This window comes from Gobio gobio (assembly GCF_949357685.1).
Source record: "Gobio gobio genome assembly, chromosome: 11".
NCBI lineage: Eukaryota > Metazoa > Chordata > Actinopteri > Cypriniformes > Gobionidae > Gobio > Gobio gobio.
In genome coordinates this window covers 34023197-34044004 of record NC_137104.1, presented here as the reverse complement: position 1 = coordinate 34044004, position 20808 = coordinate 34023197, and the positions used below count along the sequence as shown (strand labels likewise).

Sequence of the window (20808 nt, the reverse complement as noted above, 5' to 3'; positions counted from 1 at the left end):
GATGGTAAAAGTTTCCCACCCCTATTCCAGAGCATGCGTTTTCTGAACAACCCATAATAGCTCACTTCCTTTTGGGCTGACGCATGACTATGAGCACGAAAGTTGTTCGGGCCGATGAGGTCTATATGTGTACCGAGTTTCATACATGTACGTGCAAGTGTGTTTGATATATGGACCAAGTTTTCAGACCCCACTAAAGGGAGCGCTGTCGAGCCCCCCTGCCACGCTCGGGTACCCGCTTCAACCAGGCTCTGATGGCCGCGCATTCCGACGCGTGTGCAAAGTTTCAAGAGTTTTCGAGCATGTTAAGTGCCCCAAAAGTGCCAGAGAATAAAAAAAAAAAAAAAAAAGGAATCTTTAGGGGAACAATAGGGCACTGCGCCCTTTCAGGGCTTGGGCCCTAAAAAAAACTAAGAATAATCTTTAGGGGAATAATAGGGCTCTGTGCCCTTTCAGGGCTTTGGCCCTAATAACCGTTAGAAGAACAATAGGGCTCTGCGCCCTTTCAGGGCTTGGGCCCTAATAATCGTTAGGGGAACAATAGGGCTCTGCACCCTTTCAGGGCTTGGGCCCTAAAAATAATCGTTAGGGGAACAATAGGGCTCTACGCCCTTTCAGGGCTTGGGCCCTAATAAAAAAAAGAATAATCTTTAGGGTAGGGATGTGACGGTGAGGAAATTTTCCCACCGGTTAATTGATGTGTGACAACACCGGTAATACCGGTATCACCGGCGGAGGCTTTTAAATCACTAATTCTATCTAACCGAAAGTAACATGCACACGACCACTCTGAACTGAAAACGCGCCAGTGCGCACACACCGTGAATGACAGCTCGTCTGTAAATGCACGCTCTGTGAGGCCATGGGTGCGTCTCAATCAGCTCCCTAGTTCATTAGTCAGGGCACTGATCAAGCATTGATCAGTCTATGATTGAGATGCACGCCATGAATGAAGAACAGTTCGTCAGTAAAGCCTTGATTATACTCGACGCGCCCGCACGAGCGTGAGGGTGCGCGCTGCAAAAATAAATGCGCGCAGTCAGCGTAGCGCGGAGGCTCGCACTGCGGAGCCAGGCGAAAATAAACAATGCGCGCTCTGTGCGGCCGTGCACATTTTACTTTCGGTTTTGAATTAGCGCCAATTCGGCTGCGGGTTGCTTGAATTGTGGGTTCATTAGCCTATTATTTTTAATGAAAAACACAACAACAAAACAAATGACAAACTCCCTTAAATAGGCGCTTTTACGTTTCGCTTTGAAACCAAATCTTCCGCGATCATCTCAGTCAGCTCCTCACTCTTAAAGGGGTGGTAAAACACATTCTTTTGAAGGCTTGACTGTGTTTGTGGGGTGCACTGTAACATGTGTTCATGCTTCGTTTTAAAAAAAATTGCCTTATTTTTCATATATTTGACCTTTATTCTACACTGCTCTGTCCCTCCTTGTAAAACGGTCTGATGCTTTCCGGGTTGTATGAAGCCAGTCCCTCAAAAATACGCAGTGGGCTCTGATTGGTTAGCTGGCCCAGTGTGTTGTGATTCGCTAAACGCCTAGTACACGTATGTCGGAAACGTCACGCCCCTTACTGGAGGCTGTGCTTGCTTTGGTCAGTGTTAGAAACAATGGCGTCAATAAAACCATATGAGCCCGAATCAGACCCAGAACATTTGAGTGAAGATGATCGAGCAGAACCTGTTCAGTCCTCAAGAGTAAAGACTGCGGATCTATAATGATCGCTACTGAATGGCACTTTAACTTTTGTATTTTTAGAATGATTACAGCCAAATATCTGTCGCAAGAACTAACCCAAAACAAACACTAAGCACTGGCTTTAACTAGTAAGTTAGCCAAATCACACACAGAACCATGTTTAGCATGCCTGTAGATAAACAATACACAAAAGCTCTAATCAAAGAATAATTTACACTAATGTCAGGTTCGCTGTTGAGATTTTAACGTTAGTGTTTGTAATGTTAGGTGTTCGTCGGATAACGTTAAGTATGAATGAGCATTTAACAGACTGGTTTGCAGAACAGCGTTGTCATCTGTTTACTTCCTTGTTACAACCTATTACAGGAAAACACATCGATGAAAAATAAATCAGACTTACAGGTTGTGGCCCGTAAACAGCTTCTGTTTGTAAATCCAGCTTTCAGGACAAGCCGTTGTGCATATCCTGTATTGAACTCGCGAAGTTTGTGGAAGTTTGTGTTGTCCTCCGTGAAATGTGCAGCGCGCGCGTCGTGCATCCACGCACCGGCAGTGTTTTTTTCACGCAGCTGACGTTGTGCAAATCCGGCATTGAAATCGCGAAGACGGTGGATGTTTTCCTCTGTTAGATGTGCTGCAGGAAGCCCCGTGCGCGCCTGTTCCCCGCTGACTCAAACACACGTGCATATAACATGCTGTATGTTAAACGCTCTGCAAGGCACCCCCGTCCCAAGGACTGCTGAACAGAGCAAGTACCCCAGACCTGCAATCCGGATGAAAATAACAGCGTTTCCTTGGCATCGCGGCAACAACACTCCAGCCTAACTAACTTATACCACAACAGCACCGCGATACAAAATGGCCTCACCCCCCCTTATTTAATATTCTCGGAGGAGGGGTTTATGTAAATATTGAGCCTGTTGATGTCACCAACCCTGGAGGAATGTCTGTAGTCGCCTACTGGCCGTTTGCTGTAGTTCTTAGAAACTGATTTCTTTAAAAGCAAATATCTCCCTTTGCTTTAAACTTTGAACGTTGTAACTTTGCAGATGTTGTTTATGCTCAAGCAGCAACATTACACGTTAGCTAAAGTTAGAATAGTGAAATCGTGGTTTACCACCCCTTTAAATCTGATGAATGACTCCTGCCACTGCCGAGACTCACGGTATTAAGCAGACACGTTCAGTTTTTATTTGTATTGTCTGTTCTCTAACTGAACTAAATTATTTTATTACTATAAAAAAATCAAAAAGATGGTGGGCGGTGCCACGGTGGGCAAGTTATGTAACCGGTGTTGAGTCTGGACACCGGTAACACCGGCAACACAGACTATCGTAGCAAGCCTACTTTAGGGGAACAATAGGGCTCTGTTCCCTTTCAGGGCTTGGGCCCTAAAAATAGAAAAAAAAGAGAACGTGGATATGATGCTCAAAATGAGTAGGCAGAAGCTTAAGCTTATTGACGCCTACCCCCTTTTACACATTTGAGCACTAGATACCTTTTGGGCAACGGCCTGGTGTCAAGAAATTAATCAAAGAAGCCGCTTCTCACCAAGACAAACATCAAGGAAAGACTGAATCTCTGCAGAAAGTACAGGACTGGTGTAAAGATATTTTCTCTGATGAAACCCGTTTCTGAAAATCGATTGTCTGGAGAAGAACACCACCATGAGTCCTGTGTCGTGCTAACAGTGAAGCATTCTGAGACCATCAATGCGTATGGTTGTCTATCCTCAAAAGGAGAGTGGGCAGACAAAAGCCCACAACTTGTGATCAACTCCGAGCACTAATGCAAGAATGGATCGCCATCAGAAAGTTGATATTCAGCATGACAGAGCGAATTTATATAATTGTTAAGAAGAAGGGTCAACACTGTAAATATTGACTCTTTGCATATATTGAAACTTTTTTTTTTCAATAAAAGCCTTTAAAACTTATGAAATGCTTATCATTGTTTTCCAGTATAGCATAGAAACATATGAAAAAAAGAATCAACAAATACTGAAGCAGCAAACTTTGCAAAACAAATACTTTCTGTGGGACTTGAATAAATGATTTGGAGATTGCTTGGAAATGCCTGCTTTGGAATGGAACTTTTCTTTTAAAACGGCTTTCTTCATATAACTTAACTGGTTTCAAAGTCACGATGCTCCATACGGCCGGTCCCTCCCTCCTCATGAAATTCACTGCAGTGCACGGCAGCACAGTTGAACATTTATTGATACATTTGTTTGGGTTTTAATCTGCTAATATTGCTCTCCTCCTCTCAGGTTAACACTTTTTGAATCTGCGTTAATACTTGAATCAGCAAGATCAACATTTTAGGGATGACTGTCTCTCTTTGTAATCTTTTGGCAGAAGTCAGACTTTAATGTGGTTCCTCCTCTAAATTTGGGTGATCTGGACATCACCACAGATGAGTTCATTCTGGATGAGGTGGACAGTGAGTTTGGTGTTTTTGTTTTTCATCACTTAGAAGGGAAGTGCGGGTAACTTGTTTCATCATTCATTAAGGAGTTACTTAATATTTGTCTTTTTTTTTTAGTTCACATTCAAGCTAATCTGGAGGATGATCTGGTGAAAGAGGCACTTAAGACGGTGAGATAAAAGTTCAGCTGCTGATGTGTGTGTGATCGTCATTATGTGTTAAATGTTTTGTTTTTTGTGAAACAGGGTGTGGATTTGCGACAATACTCCAAGCAGGTGGAGTCCGAGCTGCAGCGAATTGAACAAGCATCAATCAAAGACTGTATCCATACTTCTGTCTTTAATGGCTTTATAGCAGAATCACACAAAAAGTGTCCACTGTTGACTTATATAGTGAGATTCACTCTCATATTGATGCAATAACCTGTTATGATTTTGCATATATATATTTTTTCTCCTGCTGTTTTATTGATACTCTTGTATCAATGCGCATGGAACATGGTTTATGGTTCAGTAATTAAGACTTGTTTAAAATGGTCATGGATATTAATAAAGAACCCTTAACAGTAGCACTGGTGTAGATATCAAAGAGAGTCAGAATATTGCCTCTTTACACAACCAGATCACAGCCTGTGACTCAATACTGGAGGTGAGTGTATTTAGTGGACATTAGGACTTTACGCTGTTGTGGTTTGCCAACTAAATCACTGAGAAGCTCTGGTAATAATTGTACTCCACCTCTCCATGTTAAACTAATCCCATCTGAATAGGGCATATGACCTGCAATTCCATATTGTAAAAAAATTTTCTACCAGTCGAGAATCTAAACATCACTGATTAACCTCTTGGTGGAAAATCACGAAAATCTCATTCAAGTTTAAAATAAAACCAACTATAAATATAGCTGCAAGCAGCCATTAACGGGGCCAAGCGCAACAGAAGCAAACAAGGAATATAGCAGCAGACCAACTGAAAAAATGAGTGAAGACATTTGAAGCAAAAACGTTAAAACACCACATTAAAACATTGAGTTGTATAGAGCCAATGTCATCTTTTGTTCTATTATAGCACCACCAAGAGGCACAATCCTACAGTTTTTTTAATGTGTTATCGGTGTGAGCCCATACATGTGTGTGTCAATTTTGGTGAAAATATCTCAAATTTCGTTTTGGAGTTATAGACATTTATATGAAAAAACATGTAAAAAATTACTGACACCTGACTTTGATTGGATTTTACACCCCATTACTATCAATATTTTGACATTTGGGCACTAGCATATACAGTGAGGAAAATAAGTATTTGAACACCCTGCTATTTTGCAAGTTCTCCCACTTAGAATCATGGATTATCCACGGAGACTCGGAGAAAACGCGGTAAGCGAGGTGGAGTTCGTGTAAGCCTGAGGAAACCATCTCTCTCCCGTATTCCCCTACCATCCGTTATTCTAATGAATATGCAATCCCTTCGGAATAAAACGGATGAGTTGCAAGCTCATGTGCGGTTCCAGCAGGAGTTCAGAGATGCATGTCTACTGGCTATCACGGAGACATGGCTCTCTGACAGAGACTCAGACTCGGACATTACTATGGATGGGTTTGGAGCCCCTGTTCAGCTGGATAGAGATGCCGGTACTACCAGGGTTGCCAGGTTTTCACAACAAAATCCGCCCAATTGCTACTCAAAACTTGCCCAAAACAAGCCCAACCGCGTTTCTCCGGTAAAAAGGGGGGGTAAAATATGTGTCTTTTTGGCAGGGCTACCTGCTAAAATTCGCATTTCCGGGGCAAAATATCATATAATTGGGGTCCCTTCAACCCGCGGACATGAAAAAAAGCCTGCGGCAACAGTGTTGAAGTAGCCCAATTCCGCGGGAAAACTGCGGACTTTGCAACATTGGGTACTACGGGCATGTCGAGGGGAGGAGGAGTTTGCCTCTACGTGAATCAAAGGTACTGTAAGAATATCATTGTGAGAGAAAGACTATGTACTCAAGACGTTGAACTGCTGTCGGTATCGTTACGCCCCTTATATCAAATGCGGATAAAGCCACTGAGAGTATTCAGCAAGTAACCCAGAGATTGCTACTTATTTCTCCTGATGCACCAATATTAATCATGGGTGATTTTAACCATTGTCTGTTGGATAAGACTTTGAGAGACTTCCATCAATATGTCACATGTCTAACTAGACATAACAGGACTAGATCTGTGTTATGGTTCAATAAAGGGTGCATATATAAATCTCTCCCTTTCCCCCGTTAGGTGGGGCTGACCATAATTGTATCCAACTTATCCCACTGTATCGTACAGCCCTAAAGAGGGTGAAAACTCTAATCAGACAGTTTAAGAACTGGACTGAAGATTCAATTTCAAGTTTAAAAGGTTGTTTCGAATGTACTGATTGGGAAATATTTATAGAGTCCTGTGTTGATATAGATAATCTCACTGATGTTAGCTGCTATGTGACCTACTGGATAATATTATTCCTGTAAGATCTGTGAAAATTTATCCAAATGATAAACCATGGATAACTAAATCACTTAAGATGCTTTTTAAAAAAAGAAAGAGGGCTTTTCAGGAAGGAAATTTAATTGAGTTGCATCGGCTGAAAAAGGAAGTGAAACTGGAAATAACTAAAGCAAAGTTGCAATATAAAGGAAAGATGGAATGGGAGTTAAAGAATAATAATTTGGGGTCAGTCTGGGAGGGCTTGAAAACCATTGTTGGTGGTAAGCATAGCAGATATTCTAAGGTGGTATTGGAAGGAACTAGTGATGATTTTAAACTGGCACAGACATTTAATGAGTTTAATGCAAGGTTTGATATTGATGACTTTGGTGATATTATTAGTGAGCAAAAAAGAAATGTATCTGGCAGTGGTCTTATCCCTTTTGCTGAAAAGGATGTAATCAATATGTTTAAACATTCAAAAGCCAGGAAAAGCCCTGATAACATTGAGGGTCGGACGCTTATTTCCTGTGCAGAACAACTGGGACACATTTTTTATTACATCTTTGAATTGTAACTCACTCAACAAAAGGTGCCGCGATTATGGAAAACTTCAACTGTCATTCCTGTGGCAAAAATTACTCGCCGAGTTATTTTAAATGATTTTTGGCCAGTTGCTCTAACTTCCCTGGTAATTAAGAGTTTTGAAAGATTATTGAAAAAAGAGCTTCTTACGAAGGTAGAAGACTCTCTTGACCCCCTTCAGTTTGCTTATAGGCCCGGGCGAGGGGTGGAGGATGCTACAGCTACCCTGCTCAATTTGATACTTAAGCATGTGGAAGGAATCAAGACTCACGCTAGATTTTTCATCAGCTTTTAATACAATACAACCACATATCTTAATAGAGAAGCTTTTGAGCTTTGGTCTAGACTCTAGTATTGTCAGATGGATTCTGGATTTTTTAACTGATCGAACACAGAGAGTTAGAGTAAAAGGGTGTCTGTCAGGGGTATTGTCTTCCTCCACAGGGTCCCCTCAGGGGTGCGTCCTTTCTCCCCTCTTATATATTTTATTTACTGATTGCCGAAGTAGGCATGAAAATAGATTTATTTTAAAATATGCAGATGATTCAGCTGTTGTTAGCCTCCTTGGTGCTGATGAGAATGTGTTCCATGTGTCATCCAGTGGTGGATGATTTTGTGCAGTAGTGTGACAAGGCATGTCTGCAAATAAATGTGTCTAAAACAAAGTATATGCGTATCGATTTTAGACGTAATCAAAACGATCAATTGAGTACAATTATTAAAGTGCAGAATGTTGAATTGGTGGAATCTTACAAGTATTTGGGGTGTGTGATTGATAAGTTGAATTTCAATTCAAATGTGGAGATGATTTGTAAAAAGGGACAGCAACTCCTTTTTGTTTACAGAAATTGTCAAAGTTTAATATTGACAGGTCGTTGATGACCTTGTTTTATAAGTCTTACATTGAGTCAGTTGTAACTTTCTCTCTATTATGCTGGTATGGCGGTCTTAGTGTCAAAGCTAAGAATGCGGTGGTAAAAATAGTCAATACCAGTAGTAAAATTATAGAAGCTCATCAGAGTCACCCTACTGACTTGTATAATTGTCAGGTCGTAAGGAAAGCTCAATCCCAGATTGAGTATAAGCGTATATGCTCAATCTTGATGAACCAAGATGGCGGCGCGAGTAGTTCGTGAGGCTCTGGGTCTCTCCAGATTCTGCAATTTTGCTGTATTTTTCCTGCTCATCTCGGGTCTGTTCGTTCAGAATAGTTGTGCCTTAACATCGTACACCCGTGGTGAGATTTTGGATATTGGTTTGCGAATTTCCGACAGTTTTATGGACAATCTTCGACTCCTTCCTGAGATCGCTAGGACACCCGAGGCCATGCACTCTACCCGGCCGGGCGGAAGTGCTCGCAGGCGGCGCCGAGATCGTAAACAAAGGCGGGGTATACGCGGAGGACTGAGAGCTAAGCTAAGGCTAAAGCTAAGGCTAACCCCACATCGGCTCTCTTTACCCAGTATTTTCCTTGCCAATGTTAGGTCGCTAGTGAACAAAATGGAGGAGATTCGACTCAGCATCACACACAGCAAGAAACTTTTGAACTGTAACGTCCTAATCTTCACGGAAACCTGGCTAAACGGCGGAATACCGTACACCGCTATTGAGCTAGCGGGATGCCACACGCTCCGGGCGGATAGAACATTAGATGGCTCCGTTAAGACCAGAGGTGGTGGATTGTGCATTTACATTAACAAAGCCTGGTGCACAAACTCTGCTATTGTTGGCAGTCATTGTTCAGCTAACCTCGAGTTTCTCATGGTTAAATGTAGACCGTTTTATCTACCGCGGGAGTTCACTTCCACCATTATAACTGCAGCCTATATTCCCCCGGATGCTGATGCCAAGCTTGCTATGAAAGAACTTCATGCAGCCATCAGTAAACAACAGACTGATCACCCGGAAGCTGCTTTTATTGTTGCAGGTGACTTTAATCATTCAAATTTAAAGTCAGTGCTACCCAAGTTTCACCAGCATGTTTCCTGCCACACCAGAGGAAACAAAACCTTAGACCATGTTTACACAAACATGGCTGGCGCTTACGTTGCGAAACCCCTCCCCCACCTGGGACAGTCAGATCACCTTTCTTTGTTCCTCATCCCCAAATATGCACCCCTCATCAACCGTGTGAAGCCATCAGTGAAGACCATCAAGGTGTGGCCTGTGGGGGTTGATTCCACACTCCAGGAAAGGTTTCTACACACAGACTGGAGTGTGTTTGCTTCTCAAGCCACCAGTGGCGCTCACACGGACATTGACTTCTACACCTCCTCTGTATTGGATCATATCAATACCACCATTGACAGTGTTACAACCCAGAAACAGATCACCACATACCCAAATCAGAAGCCATGGATGAACAGGGAAGTGCGACTCCTGCTGAAGTCACGCAATACTGCCTTCAGATCAGGAGATGCACAAGCCTACAGTACGTCCAGAGCAAACCTGAAGAGGGGGATCAAAAAGGCCAAGCACTGCTACAAGCTAAAGATAGAGGGTCACTTTTCCAACTCTGACCCTCGACGCATGTGGCAGGGCATTCAGGCCATCAGTGACTACAAACCCCCCCACTCCACCCCCGCAGCCACTGATGTCAACTTCCTGAACGAGCTAAATCACTTTTATGCTCGCTTTGAAAGAGACAACAGAGAAACTGCCACCAAGCTCAAACCCTCAGCTGACCCACCAATCACACTCTCCACCACAGATGTCTGCAAGTCACTGAGCCGGATCGGCGCGCACAAGGCTGCTGGACCAGACAACATCCCTGGTCATGTTCTCAGGGCATGTGCGGAGCAGCTCGCTGAGGTTTTTACAGACATTTTCAACCTGTCTCTTGCCCAAGCAGCTGTACCTTCATGCTTTAAACGCACTTCCATTGTGCCAGTGCCAAAACACTCTAACCCGAGGTGCCCTAATGACTACCGCCCTGTAGCACTCACACCCATCGTCATGAAGTGCTTTGAGCGGCTGGTCCTGGAACACCTAAAAGACTCTCTACCATCGCCATTGGACTCACACCAGTTTGCCTACCGCAGCAATAGGAGCACAGAGGATGCCATTTCCATGGCACTGCACTCTGTGCTCACTCATCTGGACAATAAAAACACTTACGCACGCATGCTGTTTGTTGACTTCAGCTCAGCATTCAACACTGTCATCCCAACCAAGTTAATAGCCAAACTTGGAGACCTGGGCATCAACACTTCAATGTGTAACTGGATTTTGGACTTCCTAACTGACAGACCCCAGAATGTTCGTTCAGGATTCACCTGCTCCACATCCATCACTCTTAACACTGGTGTACCACAGGGCTGTGTGCTAAGCCCGTTTCTCTACTCCCTCTTCACCGCCGACTGCAAGCCTGTGTATGGATCTAATTCTATCGTCAAGTTTGCGGACGACACAACGGTGATTGGTCTCATCAGCAACAACGATGAGACTGCCTATAGGGAGGAGATCCAGCACCTGGCCACATGGTGCACTGAAAATAACCTGCTCCTCAACACCACCAAAACGAAGGAGCTCATCGTGGACTTCAGGAAGGAGTCAAGAGGCACACACGACACCATCCACATCAATGGAATGGCTGTTGAACGTGTCTCCAGTTTCAAGTTCCTGGGGATCCACATCTCGGCGGACATGTCGTGGACGACCAACACCTCCAGCCTGGTCAAGAAGGCTCACCAGCGCCTCTTCTTCCTGAGGACACTGAGGAAGAATCAGCTCTCCTCGGCTATCCTGGTGAACTTCAATCGCTGCGCAATAGAAAGCATCCTGACCAACTGTGTGGCAGTATGGTATGGGAGCTGCTCTGTTGCGGAGCGCAAGGCACTGCAGCGGGTGGTGAAAACTGCCCAGCGCATCACAGGGACTCCACTACCTGCCATCGAGCACATCCAGAGGAAACGCTGTCTGCATCGAGCTCGCAGCATCCTCAAGGACTCCTCGCACCCAGCCCACAGACTGTTTTCTCTCCTGCCCTCCGGCAGGCGTTTCAGGATCCACCGGACCAGGACCAGCAGACTAAAGAACAGTTTTTTCCCCAGAGCTGTCTCTTTACTGAACTCAAACCCCCGTTGATCCACTCCCCTCATATACTGTTAACTCTCCTACCTCACATCCGCCTTCACTTTGTTATTTGCACTACCGACTGTTTATTACAGTAACAACTGTTTACTTATGCATTTTGCACTACCACACCGTAACTGGATGATGCTCATTTGCACTGCCGACTGTTATTTACAGTACCAACTGTTTACATCTGTATTTTGCACCGTACTTCTAACTGTAATATGCAATCACTTTCCACTGCACTTTTACACTTTTTTTCGGATAGCTTCTGTCCATAATTTATTGCACTACCTTAATCCACTGCCATATTCCTAATTTTAGCCTAACATATCATTGTATACCTCTAGCTGTTAAATTCTGTTTATAGTGATAGCCATCTGTATATTATATTATATTCATAGTACATATCCACCTGTAAATTCTGTTTATAGTAATAACCATCTGTATATTACTCACTGATACCAGAGAGGATAAAAGTCTGGTATCGTTGGAATCGGCAAGGATTCAGGAGACAAAAAAAGTTAGTCCCATGAAAATAAGTCAACCCCACCCAAAGTTATAAGCGTTTGAAAAAAATAATTATCCACTAGGTGGTGCTGTTTCGAAACTTCTCAGGCTACTTCTGATGCTGATGACCCATACCGAGTTTCGTAACAATCCGTTCATGCGTTCATAAAATACAGCATTTTAGCACATAATTCAAAGTGGCCGATATGGTAAAATTGGATATCAGACGACTCGGCATGCCGTCCTGAATGTGACAATACCACTTTTATGATTTTTGGACAAACGGTTCAGAAGTTATAAGAAAAAATAGCAATTTTTTTGTATCTCCGGACCAGTAGGTTGGCACTGCGCCGAAACGCTGCATATTGCCTCAGGTTATGCTTGTGATGACTTGTACCAAGTCTGGTTTGAATACGATAAAGCGTTGCGGAGATATAACCTTAAGTGTATTTTCGCAACCGCTACGTAAAATTTGTTCGCGCGTTTATCAAAAACGATTTGACGAATCAACTTGAATTCCATGTTTTTTTGCCAGCATGGTCTGAAGATGATCTGGTTAAATAAGGAGGAGTTTGCAAAAGTTAATCGGTTAATTGAAAATTTCCATGACGGAAAATTACGTCATAGGGTGCTATCGAATCGGATTGATCCAAGGAAAACATTATTTTGTTTCTACCCATTAGGGTTCAAAAGTTATTAGCATAAACATGAGTGAAACTTTGGACAGTTGGTGGCGCTAGAGGCAATGATTTAGAGACTACACATTTGGTGTGTTTACTATTGGTACTGACCACTATCAGTGTACCAAATTTCACAACTTTCCCGCAAACGGTTCTATGGGCTGCCATAGACTTCATTGGCGGAATTATAATAATAATAAAAAATCTAACGATTTCAAGAGATTATTCTAATTAATAAGAAAAGCTGCATGATTTAAAGAGTAACTTTTGGAATGTATCATTATTTATCACTTGTATTTATATTTTGAATGTATTTACTCATAATAGAAATCCTGGAGAATGCCATTATATACTATTGCCTCAGATGCGTTGAGGGGCCAAAAAATTGCACACTTAGGTCCCAATCAGACAGAACATGTTTTTTTGCAGTGAGCAGTGCCTTTTTTTAAGTAGTTTTCTATTGGCAGTGAGTGTTTTGCACGCTGTTTATGCACCCTGGGCGCCTCGCATTTTAGCTGCCTGCTGCGCCTCGCGTTTTTGTAGGAATGCCTGTAGTTAAAAAAATCAACTCTGAGCAGAAAAGTGTCTGACGTCATTTGTGTTTTTTTTTTTCTTTTCTTTTCATTGTCCAATTGAGTGAATGGAGAGGTTGGCCTTCCGTTGTGGTGACGGCTGTGAGTGCACTGCTCTTTTCTAAATTAAAAAACGTCAACCAAAAAAAGACAGTGCGGTGCGGCTCGTGTTTTCAAACCTGAAAATGTGTTCTGTCTGATCGGGCCTTTAATATAAGGAGAAAACTGCTAGTAAACATGGGGTGCTTTTGACATTTAGCTTAAGAAAACAGGAACATGGGGCTGGAAATATCACAGGGTGTGTGTGTGTGTGTTTTTGTGATAGTCCAGCAATTTCAGGGAAAGGGATATTAACATTCAAGAGAGCAGTTTACTAGTCAAACATTTTGATGTGGTCTTTGATGTTTTGTGTTCAGCTGTGGTGACATTTGACATGAACATCTGTTTCTGTCTAGCGTATGGAGGGCATGTTGAGCAGCTTTCAGAGTGACCTGTCATCCATCAGCAGTGAGATTCAGACACTGCAGCAGCAGTCAGTTAGTATGAACATGAGGCTGAAGAACCGTCAGGCTGTCCGCAGTCAGCTCAGCCAGCTGGTTGACGAACTGGTCGTTCCCAGCACCATGATTTCGTAAGGACACATATTGAGCTTGTTATTACAGGGAGAATTTGCTTTACCTTCTTAAATCATAGATTGAAGAACTGTTTGTGTGTTGCAGTGTGATTCTGGACAGTCCTGTAACGGAACAGGAGTTTTTGGAGCAACTTCACGAGCTCAATAACAAGATCAATTTTGCTAAAGAGCTCAGCTTCAGAGAGACCCTCGCCTGCTCTGATATACAGGACATTGTAGATCGCCTCAAAATTAAAGTGAGAGCAAATCAAAGATTGATTGGTATAACCCATTCTTGATATAACAGATGCATGCAAAATTAATTAAATTCAGATTTCTGTTGCAGATTTGTAACTGTTTTGATTCTGTTCACAGGCTGTCTCAAAGATCCGTGAGTTCATCCTACAGAAGATCTACTCATTCAGAAAGCCCATGACCAACTACCAGATCCCTCAGAACACACTACTCAAATACAGGTACAAAACTGTACAAAACAGATACCAATAACCAATAATTCTTTATATTTGAAAGCCGATAACCGATATATTGGCCGGTAAATCTAAATCCAAATTTTTATATAATTTTTCAGAGCCTGATTATATTAAAAACAAAAGTCTCACCATTAAAATCCATGTCCCAATTACACAATTATAGTGATGTTCTCATTATAATTTTATGTAGCCTATATGGCAGACTTGCGCTGCACATGTTGCACTTAACTGTATTTTCCTTTTTGAAGTGATTCCAATCATATTTTAAGCAATTCAAAACCACCATGGCGAACAATGCTTATCGAAAGTGTCTCAGCTGAAGGAAATAATCCATTATTTATCAGCTTTAAAGGGGTCATGAACTGGATTTTTTAAATGAATGTTTCCTGAGGTGCACTTATGTTAAAATTATTTTTACATCAAAACATTTTCATAATTTATAAATAAATGTAGTCCTCTGATTTGAACTCTCTGGTTGAAGTGGGCATGTCTGCTGCGAGACTTCGGTGTAAACACCCACCACTGTGATTGGCTGACATCTTTGCCTATAAAATAAGTATAACATGTGGAACCCTATCAAATACGTTTACTACATTTTTACTATTACAGCTGTCAAAATTAACGAATCGTGAAAAGTGTTGATTATTGCGTTATATTTAGATCTATTCCCATCACGTGGAAGGTTGCAGTGATGAGCACTGAGCAGATTGATCGCGTGAATGCATGTCTGGTCATTGCAACGCAATTTTGCACTCACAAAATGCTTTCACCATAACTAACAATGCAAACACGATGCAAATACATTAAAGGGTATATTCCAGGTTAAATTTTTTTCTAAATGAATATATAACCTTGTATGAAAATACCATATGAAAAGATAATGCAGGATTTAAAATGTTTTAAAAAGACATAAGAGCACAAATTTAGTAGATAAAGTGGCCGTTTCGTTGGCCGCTTGTAAAAAACGCTTTTTTTTTCAACGTCGCGTCATATTACGTTACGAGAAGGAGTCGCTTGCTGAGCTCTGCATTGGCTCGGTGTAGAATAGGTTGGTATTCAGTTGGAGTCAGTGTATTTTCGGTAGATTTTCTATTCCAATGTATCATTGTCATGGTCAATTATTGTGTCCAGCCTGTCAGGACATCGAGTCCACAGGTTTCCTATTAAAAAAAAAAGTTGAGGAAACCTGCATGGTGGCGTTTTCTGCAGGTGAAGAGACGGGACTTCACTTCTGCTTGGAAACACGTGGTGGTGTGTGTAGGTGTAGCGTTCACTTTAGACCGGAGGATTAACATCCCAGCGATATGATGTGTTTAACATTGTAATACTCATGTAAAGGATGATATTAAATGAATAAACATACACACTTGATGCTTCTTTGCCGTTGTTTTTACGTGAATCAATTTGAACATTGATGAATACACAGTATGTACATTTACACAAATGCATACAGACGGTCTCACACTTTTCAAAAAGTTTGGAATTATGTGCTGGTAATGTAAATATTTTATTTATGCAAATACATATTAATAAATTACATTTTGATGTTTGAAAGTCTCTAGGTTTTAACATAAATGCAGATATAATTGTAATTAAAAATCATAATTATCCCTATTGCCTGATACATGATGATAATCTGTACAGTATTGTAATCTGAGCACAGTGTACACATATCGTTAGCTAGCGTTATCTATAAGCTAACACTGGTCTCTCACCTAGACACCTGCTCTGTTCTCCACTGTTTCTCCTCACACAAATACTCAATCAGTCTCCTCTAATCGTTGTTCTGTCTAATCCTGGTCTGTCCCTAATTGTGTGTCATAATTGTATGGCTTTGGTCTACCATATGAGTATTAATAAACATTTATAATTTCCTCACCATCTGAACTGTCATTACGATGCATTGTTTTCCTATCGTTGAAATTCACCGCACTCCCTCTCGTTACTTCACTTCCAGATATGGCATTTTTCTTAGATGCGGAAGTAAAATGATCTCACAAAAATTACTCCAAAAGCCTTAATGGTGTATTTTAAAGTATATTTTAAAGAAAATCTAGTTCCTACATTATTTTTCTATACATTGACTCACTGGGGTCTCTAACCTGCAATATGCCGTTTAAGAGATTCATTGTGTAGTGTGAGTATCACTATAACGGGAGTTTTGGCATGAGTCCAGATAAACTCAAGCTGCGTGATCTACAGCTTCAGCCATTATAAAGAGAGCGGGTTTAAAAATGAAATGCGTTACTTACAGTTTGTCTTGAAAGAGAAAGGTCATAGATTATTAATTAATTCTTAATAATCATAACTCCTATTTGTTGACCACTTATCTAAAAAGTTTTGGGTCACACATGATCCCCCTATAGTATTCAAGTAGACAGTTTAGCAGAGACTTTCACAAATTAAATTATTATTTTTTATATATATATATATATATATATATATATATATATATATATATTTTAAAGTCCTGTCATTTCCTGAGACTGACCTACAGTAAAAACATAATTACAGATATGAACAATTTCTAATGGAAACAATTATAAATTACACTGTTTGAGATAGTTTCTCCACTTTTAACTACTGGCCCTTTCTTATTTCTGTTGAGTGAGAAGCACAATACTTAGTATGGATGTGTTTCTGGTCAATTACAGATTTTTTTATCAGTTCCTGTTAGCCAATGAGAGGACAGTTGCAAAGGAGATCCGGGACGAGTATGTGGACACCATGAGCAAAATCTACTTCAGTTACTTCAAGTCATACAGCAGCAGACTGCTGAAAGTCCAGGTGACAAGCAAAGAAGTCCACTACAGTTCACAGTCTAGAAGAGCAAGAGTTTTCCAAAACCACAAGCTTTGATCTAATTGGCCGATTTTACATAATTTTGGGAGTCAGCGCATATAGGTTTATAGCTCAGGAGAAAAAAATTATGATGGATGTTCCAGCAAATCCGACTATGAGAACTTCTAACTTCACTTTTTTTGAGAGATATCAGAAGTTTGATTGAGACACTTAGTAACAAGTAAACAAGATTTTTTTATACTTTCATGTACACTCACCCTAAAGGATTATTAGGAACACCTGTTCAATTTCTCATTAATGCAATTATCTAATCAACCAATCACATGGCAGTTGCTTCAATGCATTTAGGGGTGTGGTCCTGGTCAAGACAATCTCCTGAACTCCAAACTGAATGTCAGAATGTGAAAGAAAGGTAATTTAAGCAATTTTGAGCGTGGCATGGTTGTTGGTGCCAGACTGGCCGGTCTGAGTATTTCACAATCTGCTCAGTTACTGGGATTTTCACGCACAACCATTTCTAGGGTTTACAAAGAATAGTGTGAAAAGGGAAAAACATCCAGTATGCGGCAGTCCTGTGGGCGAAAATGCCTTGTTGATGCTAGAGGTCAGAGGAGAATGGGCCGACTGATTCAAGCTGATAGAAGAGCAACTTTGACTGAAATAACCGCTCGTTACAACCGAGGTATGCAGCAAAGCATTTGTGAAGCCACAACACGCACAACCTTGAGGCGGATGGGCTACAACAGCAGAAGACCCCACCGGGTACCACTCATCTCCACTACAAATAGGAAAAAGAGGCTACAATTTGCACAAGCTCACCAAAATTGGACAGTTGAAGACTGAAAAAATGTTGCCTGGTCTGATGAGTCTGGATTTCTGTTGAGACATTCAGATGGTAGAGTCAGAATTTGGCGTAAACAGAATGAGAACATGGATCCATCATGCCTTGTTACCACCGTGCAGGCTGGTGGTGGTGTAATGGTGTGGGAGATGTTTTCTTGGCACACTTTAGGCCCCTTAGTGCCAATTGCCAAAGCTTGAATCATTTCAAATTGGTTTCTTGAACATGACAATGAGTTCACTGTACTAAAATGGCCCCCACAGTCACCAGATCTCAACCCAATAGAGCATCTTTGGGATGTGGTGGAACGGGAGGTTCGTGCCCTGGATGTGCATCCCACAAATCTCCATCAACTGCAAGATGCTATTCTATCAATATGGGCCAACATTTCTAAAGAATGCTTTCCGCACCTTGTTGAATCAATGCCACGTAGAATTAAGGCAGTTCTGAAGGCGAAAGGGGGTCAAACACAGTATTAGTATGGTGTTCCTAATAATCCTTTATAATCTGCTTTGTTCTTACATTTGATTTGTTCTTACATTTTAATAAAAATATAGTATATAAAAGCAAAGATAGTCTTAAGGCAGTGCTATAGTTTGCTTGGCATGACCCTAATCCTTACTGCTAAAATATATTTCTCAATTTATCTTGTTTTTGTTCTTTCTCTCTCTCCTTTTGCCAGTATGAAGACGTTGCAGACAAGGATGATCTGATGGGAGTAGAGGACACAGCCAAAAAAGATATCCTTTAAACTTATGTCTAAACACAATCACAGAGAATTAGCATGCCAAATGACTTACTTCAAGTCAATAAACATACTTGCTTTTGAGTTTGGTAGAGAAAGCCATTTGTTTTCTGTATCATTGTAATGTAGTTGCTTTCTTTAACTGCTTCGCAGGTTTTTTCTCTAAGCCTTCTCTCAAGAGTAGGAACACTATTTTTACTCTTGGCCAGAGGGGGGAAGTACTGAACCCAGCAGAGCTGGAGGGGCCCATACTGATCCCACATGCCGCTCAGAGAGGAGAGTCCAGAGTGAGTCACTAGTGCTTTATACTACATTACAATTAATGCTGCCAATACTTGATTTAAAAAAATCTAATCCTAATGACTAAACTTTAACAAACTCTTCCAGCATTGTCTGTGCTATGGAAATAAATAATACTTCAGATCATGGTTCACTATTTCTTTTCTTAGTTGTCTAGCAACTATTTTTGGTATTGATGATAATCATGATATTTTAAAAATGAAATATCGTTATGTTAAAGGAGTAGTTCACTTTAAAATGAAAATTACCCCATGATTTACTCACCCTCAAGCCATCCTAGGTGTATATGGCTATCTTCTTTCTGATAAACACAATCAGAGTTATATTAATAAATATACTGACGTTTTCAAGCTTTATAATGGCAGTGAGAGGGTTTGAGATTGAAGCTCAAAAAAGTGCATTCATCATTCATAAACTTGCTCCACACGGCTCCAGGGGGTTAATAAAGGCCTTCTGAAGCAAAGTGATGGGGTTTTGTAAGAAAAATATCAATATTTAACATGTTATAAAGTAAAATATCTAGCTTCCACCAAGACCGCCTTCCGTATTCAACTTACGAAAAAAGCATAACTGGTGTTTCAAACGGCGAGATGCATTACGCTTTCTGCGCAAGTTGAATGCGGAAGACGGTCTGGCCTACTCCTTTAATTAGTGATGTCACAATATACTGGTATTGGTGAAGACTGTAATATTTAAAATGAATAGTACACATATGAAAATATATGACACATAAATAATCCAGTGCCAGTATCTGGTTGACATCCCAACATACATTAGGTTGTGGTATTGCACCTTAATGCTGGTTGCCACCTGTCATAAAACACAAGCAGACACAGTGCACAGCTGCTACTGCCGCGTAAAAGCATAGCATAAAGTCCAGAAGTGAGTCTCATAGGAGTAATAAAACAGGAAATCCCAAATATGTACAAAGACATCCAGCCATCGATGAAGCTGAATAAAATTAATTAAACATGAATACAATTAACACCATTGCAACAGTATATGGATTATCTGTGTTCTTCAAGCCATCTCGAGTATAGATAATGTGTTCATAATGCAATGCCAATCGACATAGCCTTTATCTCTGTATAGAATACAATAAAATAATAAAATCTCTGCCTCATTCTGTGATTAAAAAGCCACATTAGTTCACAGAAGGAAGTTATTTCAAACTGGTTGCCATTAAGTGTAATTGTTCCTTTTATATGCAATGCTGCTATTCTTCAATAAATAAACAAACAAAGTAGTGATGAATTTGACTGATAGCATTGTTCTTTTCTTTTTTCTTCTTCTTTTTTTTAAGATTTCTATAGATATTGTGATATCGTTAATGTGAATTAGTTTGGTAATCGTGTAGTGAAAAGTCTGATAACGTGACAGCCCTAGATACAAGAACAACAACAACAACAACAACAACAACAACAAAAAAGAAATCCCATAGACTTACATTGAGCCATATATAGAGACAGAAATATCATAGCAACATGCTAATGAGCAGTCCCACCAGGATTTCATCAGACATTTTTTGCAGCCTAAAATAACTGATTTTGCAATTTTTGCAACAATTGTGGCAATATATGCAGCATTTGTGTTGTTTTGCAATGAAAACCCACCAATAATCATGATGCACTTTTCTGTAAATAGTTAACATGTAAAATTTTAAATATTTTTGTGCATAATTGCTATTTTTGTTACATTTGTTACTATAGCAGTATACTTTCTTACTAACCTCTCTCTGTCTCTGCCAGTACCCGTATGAAACTCTCTTCCGCAGTCAGCACTATGCTTTGTTGGATAACGGCTGTCGAGAGTTCCTCTTCTTGTCCGACTTCTTTATGGTGGCTGGAAATTCCGCGTTGGATTTGTTCAACAGCATTATGGGAAAAACGCTCAGCATGTTCCTGGTAAGTTTCATATTTCCAGTGTTTTGTAGTTTACTAACAAAAAACTACTCGATGTATTATATTTTTTAGTTAGTTAAAATTTAGGTGGTGTTCTTTTTAATATATA

At 40.7% G+C, this 20808-nt stretch overlaps 1 protein-coding gene across 1 annotated transcript in view; it reads left to right on the top strand.

Moving 5' to 3' along the window:
• vps52 (VPS52 subunit of GARP complex) overlaps positions 1–20808 on the top strand; it is a 103012-nt gene that overhangs the window by 64846 nt on the left and 17358 nt on the right. Inside the window, exons 2-12 of the mRNA XM_079830073.1 lie at positions 4067–4151; positions 4254–4306; positions 4382–4457; positions 4717–4784; positions 13462–13637; positions 13726–13876; positions 13995–14095; positions 16765–16897; positions 18436–18493; positions 18652–18785; positions 20547–20702. Of these exons, the coding sequence (XP_079686199.1) occupies positions 4067–4151; positions 4254–4306; positions 4382–4457; positions 4717–4784; positions 13462–13637; positions 13726–13876; positions 13995–14095; positions 16765–16897; positions 18436–18493; positions 18652–18785; positions 20547–20702 (1191 nt within the window). The remainder of the gene's footprint in view (positions 1–4066; positions 4152–4253; positions 4307–4381; positions 4458–4716; positions 4785–13461; positions 13638–13725; positions 13877–13994; positions 14096–16764; positions 16898–18435; positions 18494–18651; positions 18786–20546; positions 20703–20808) is intronic.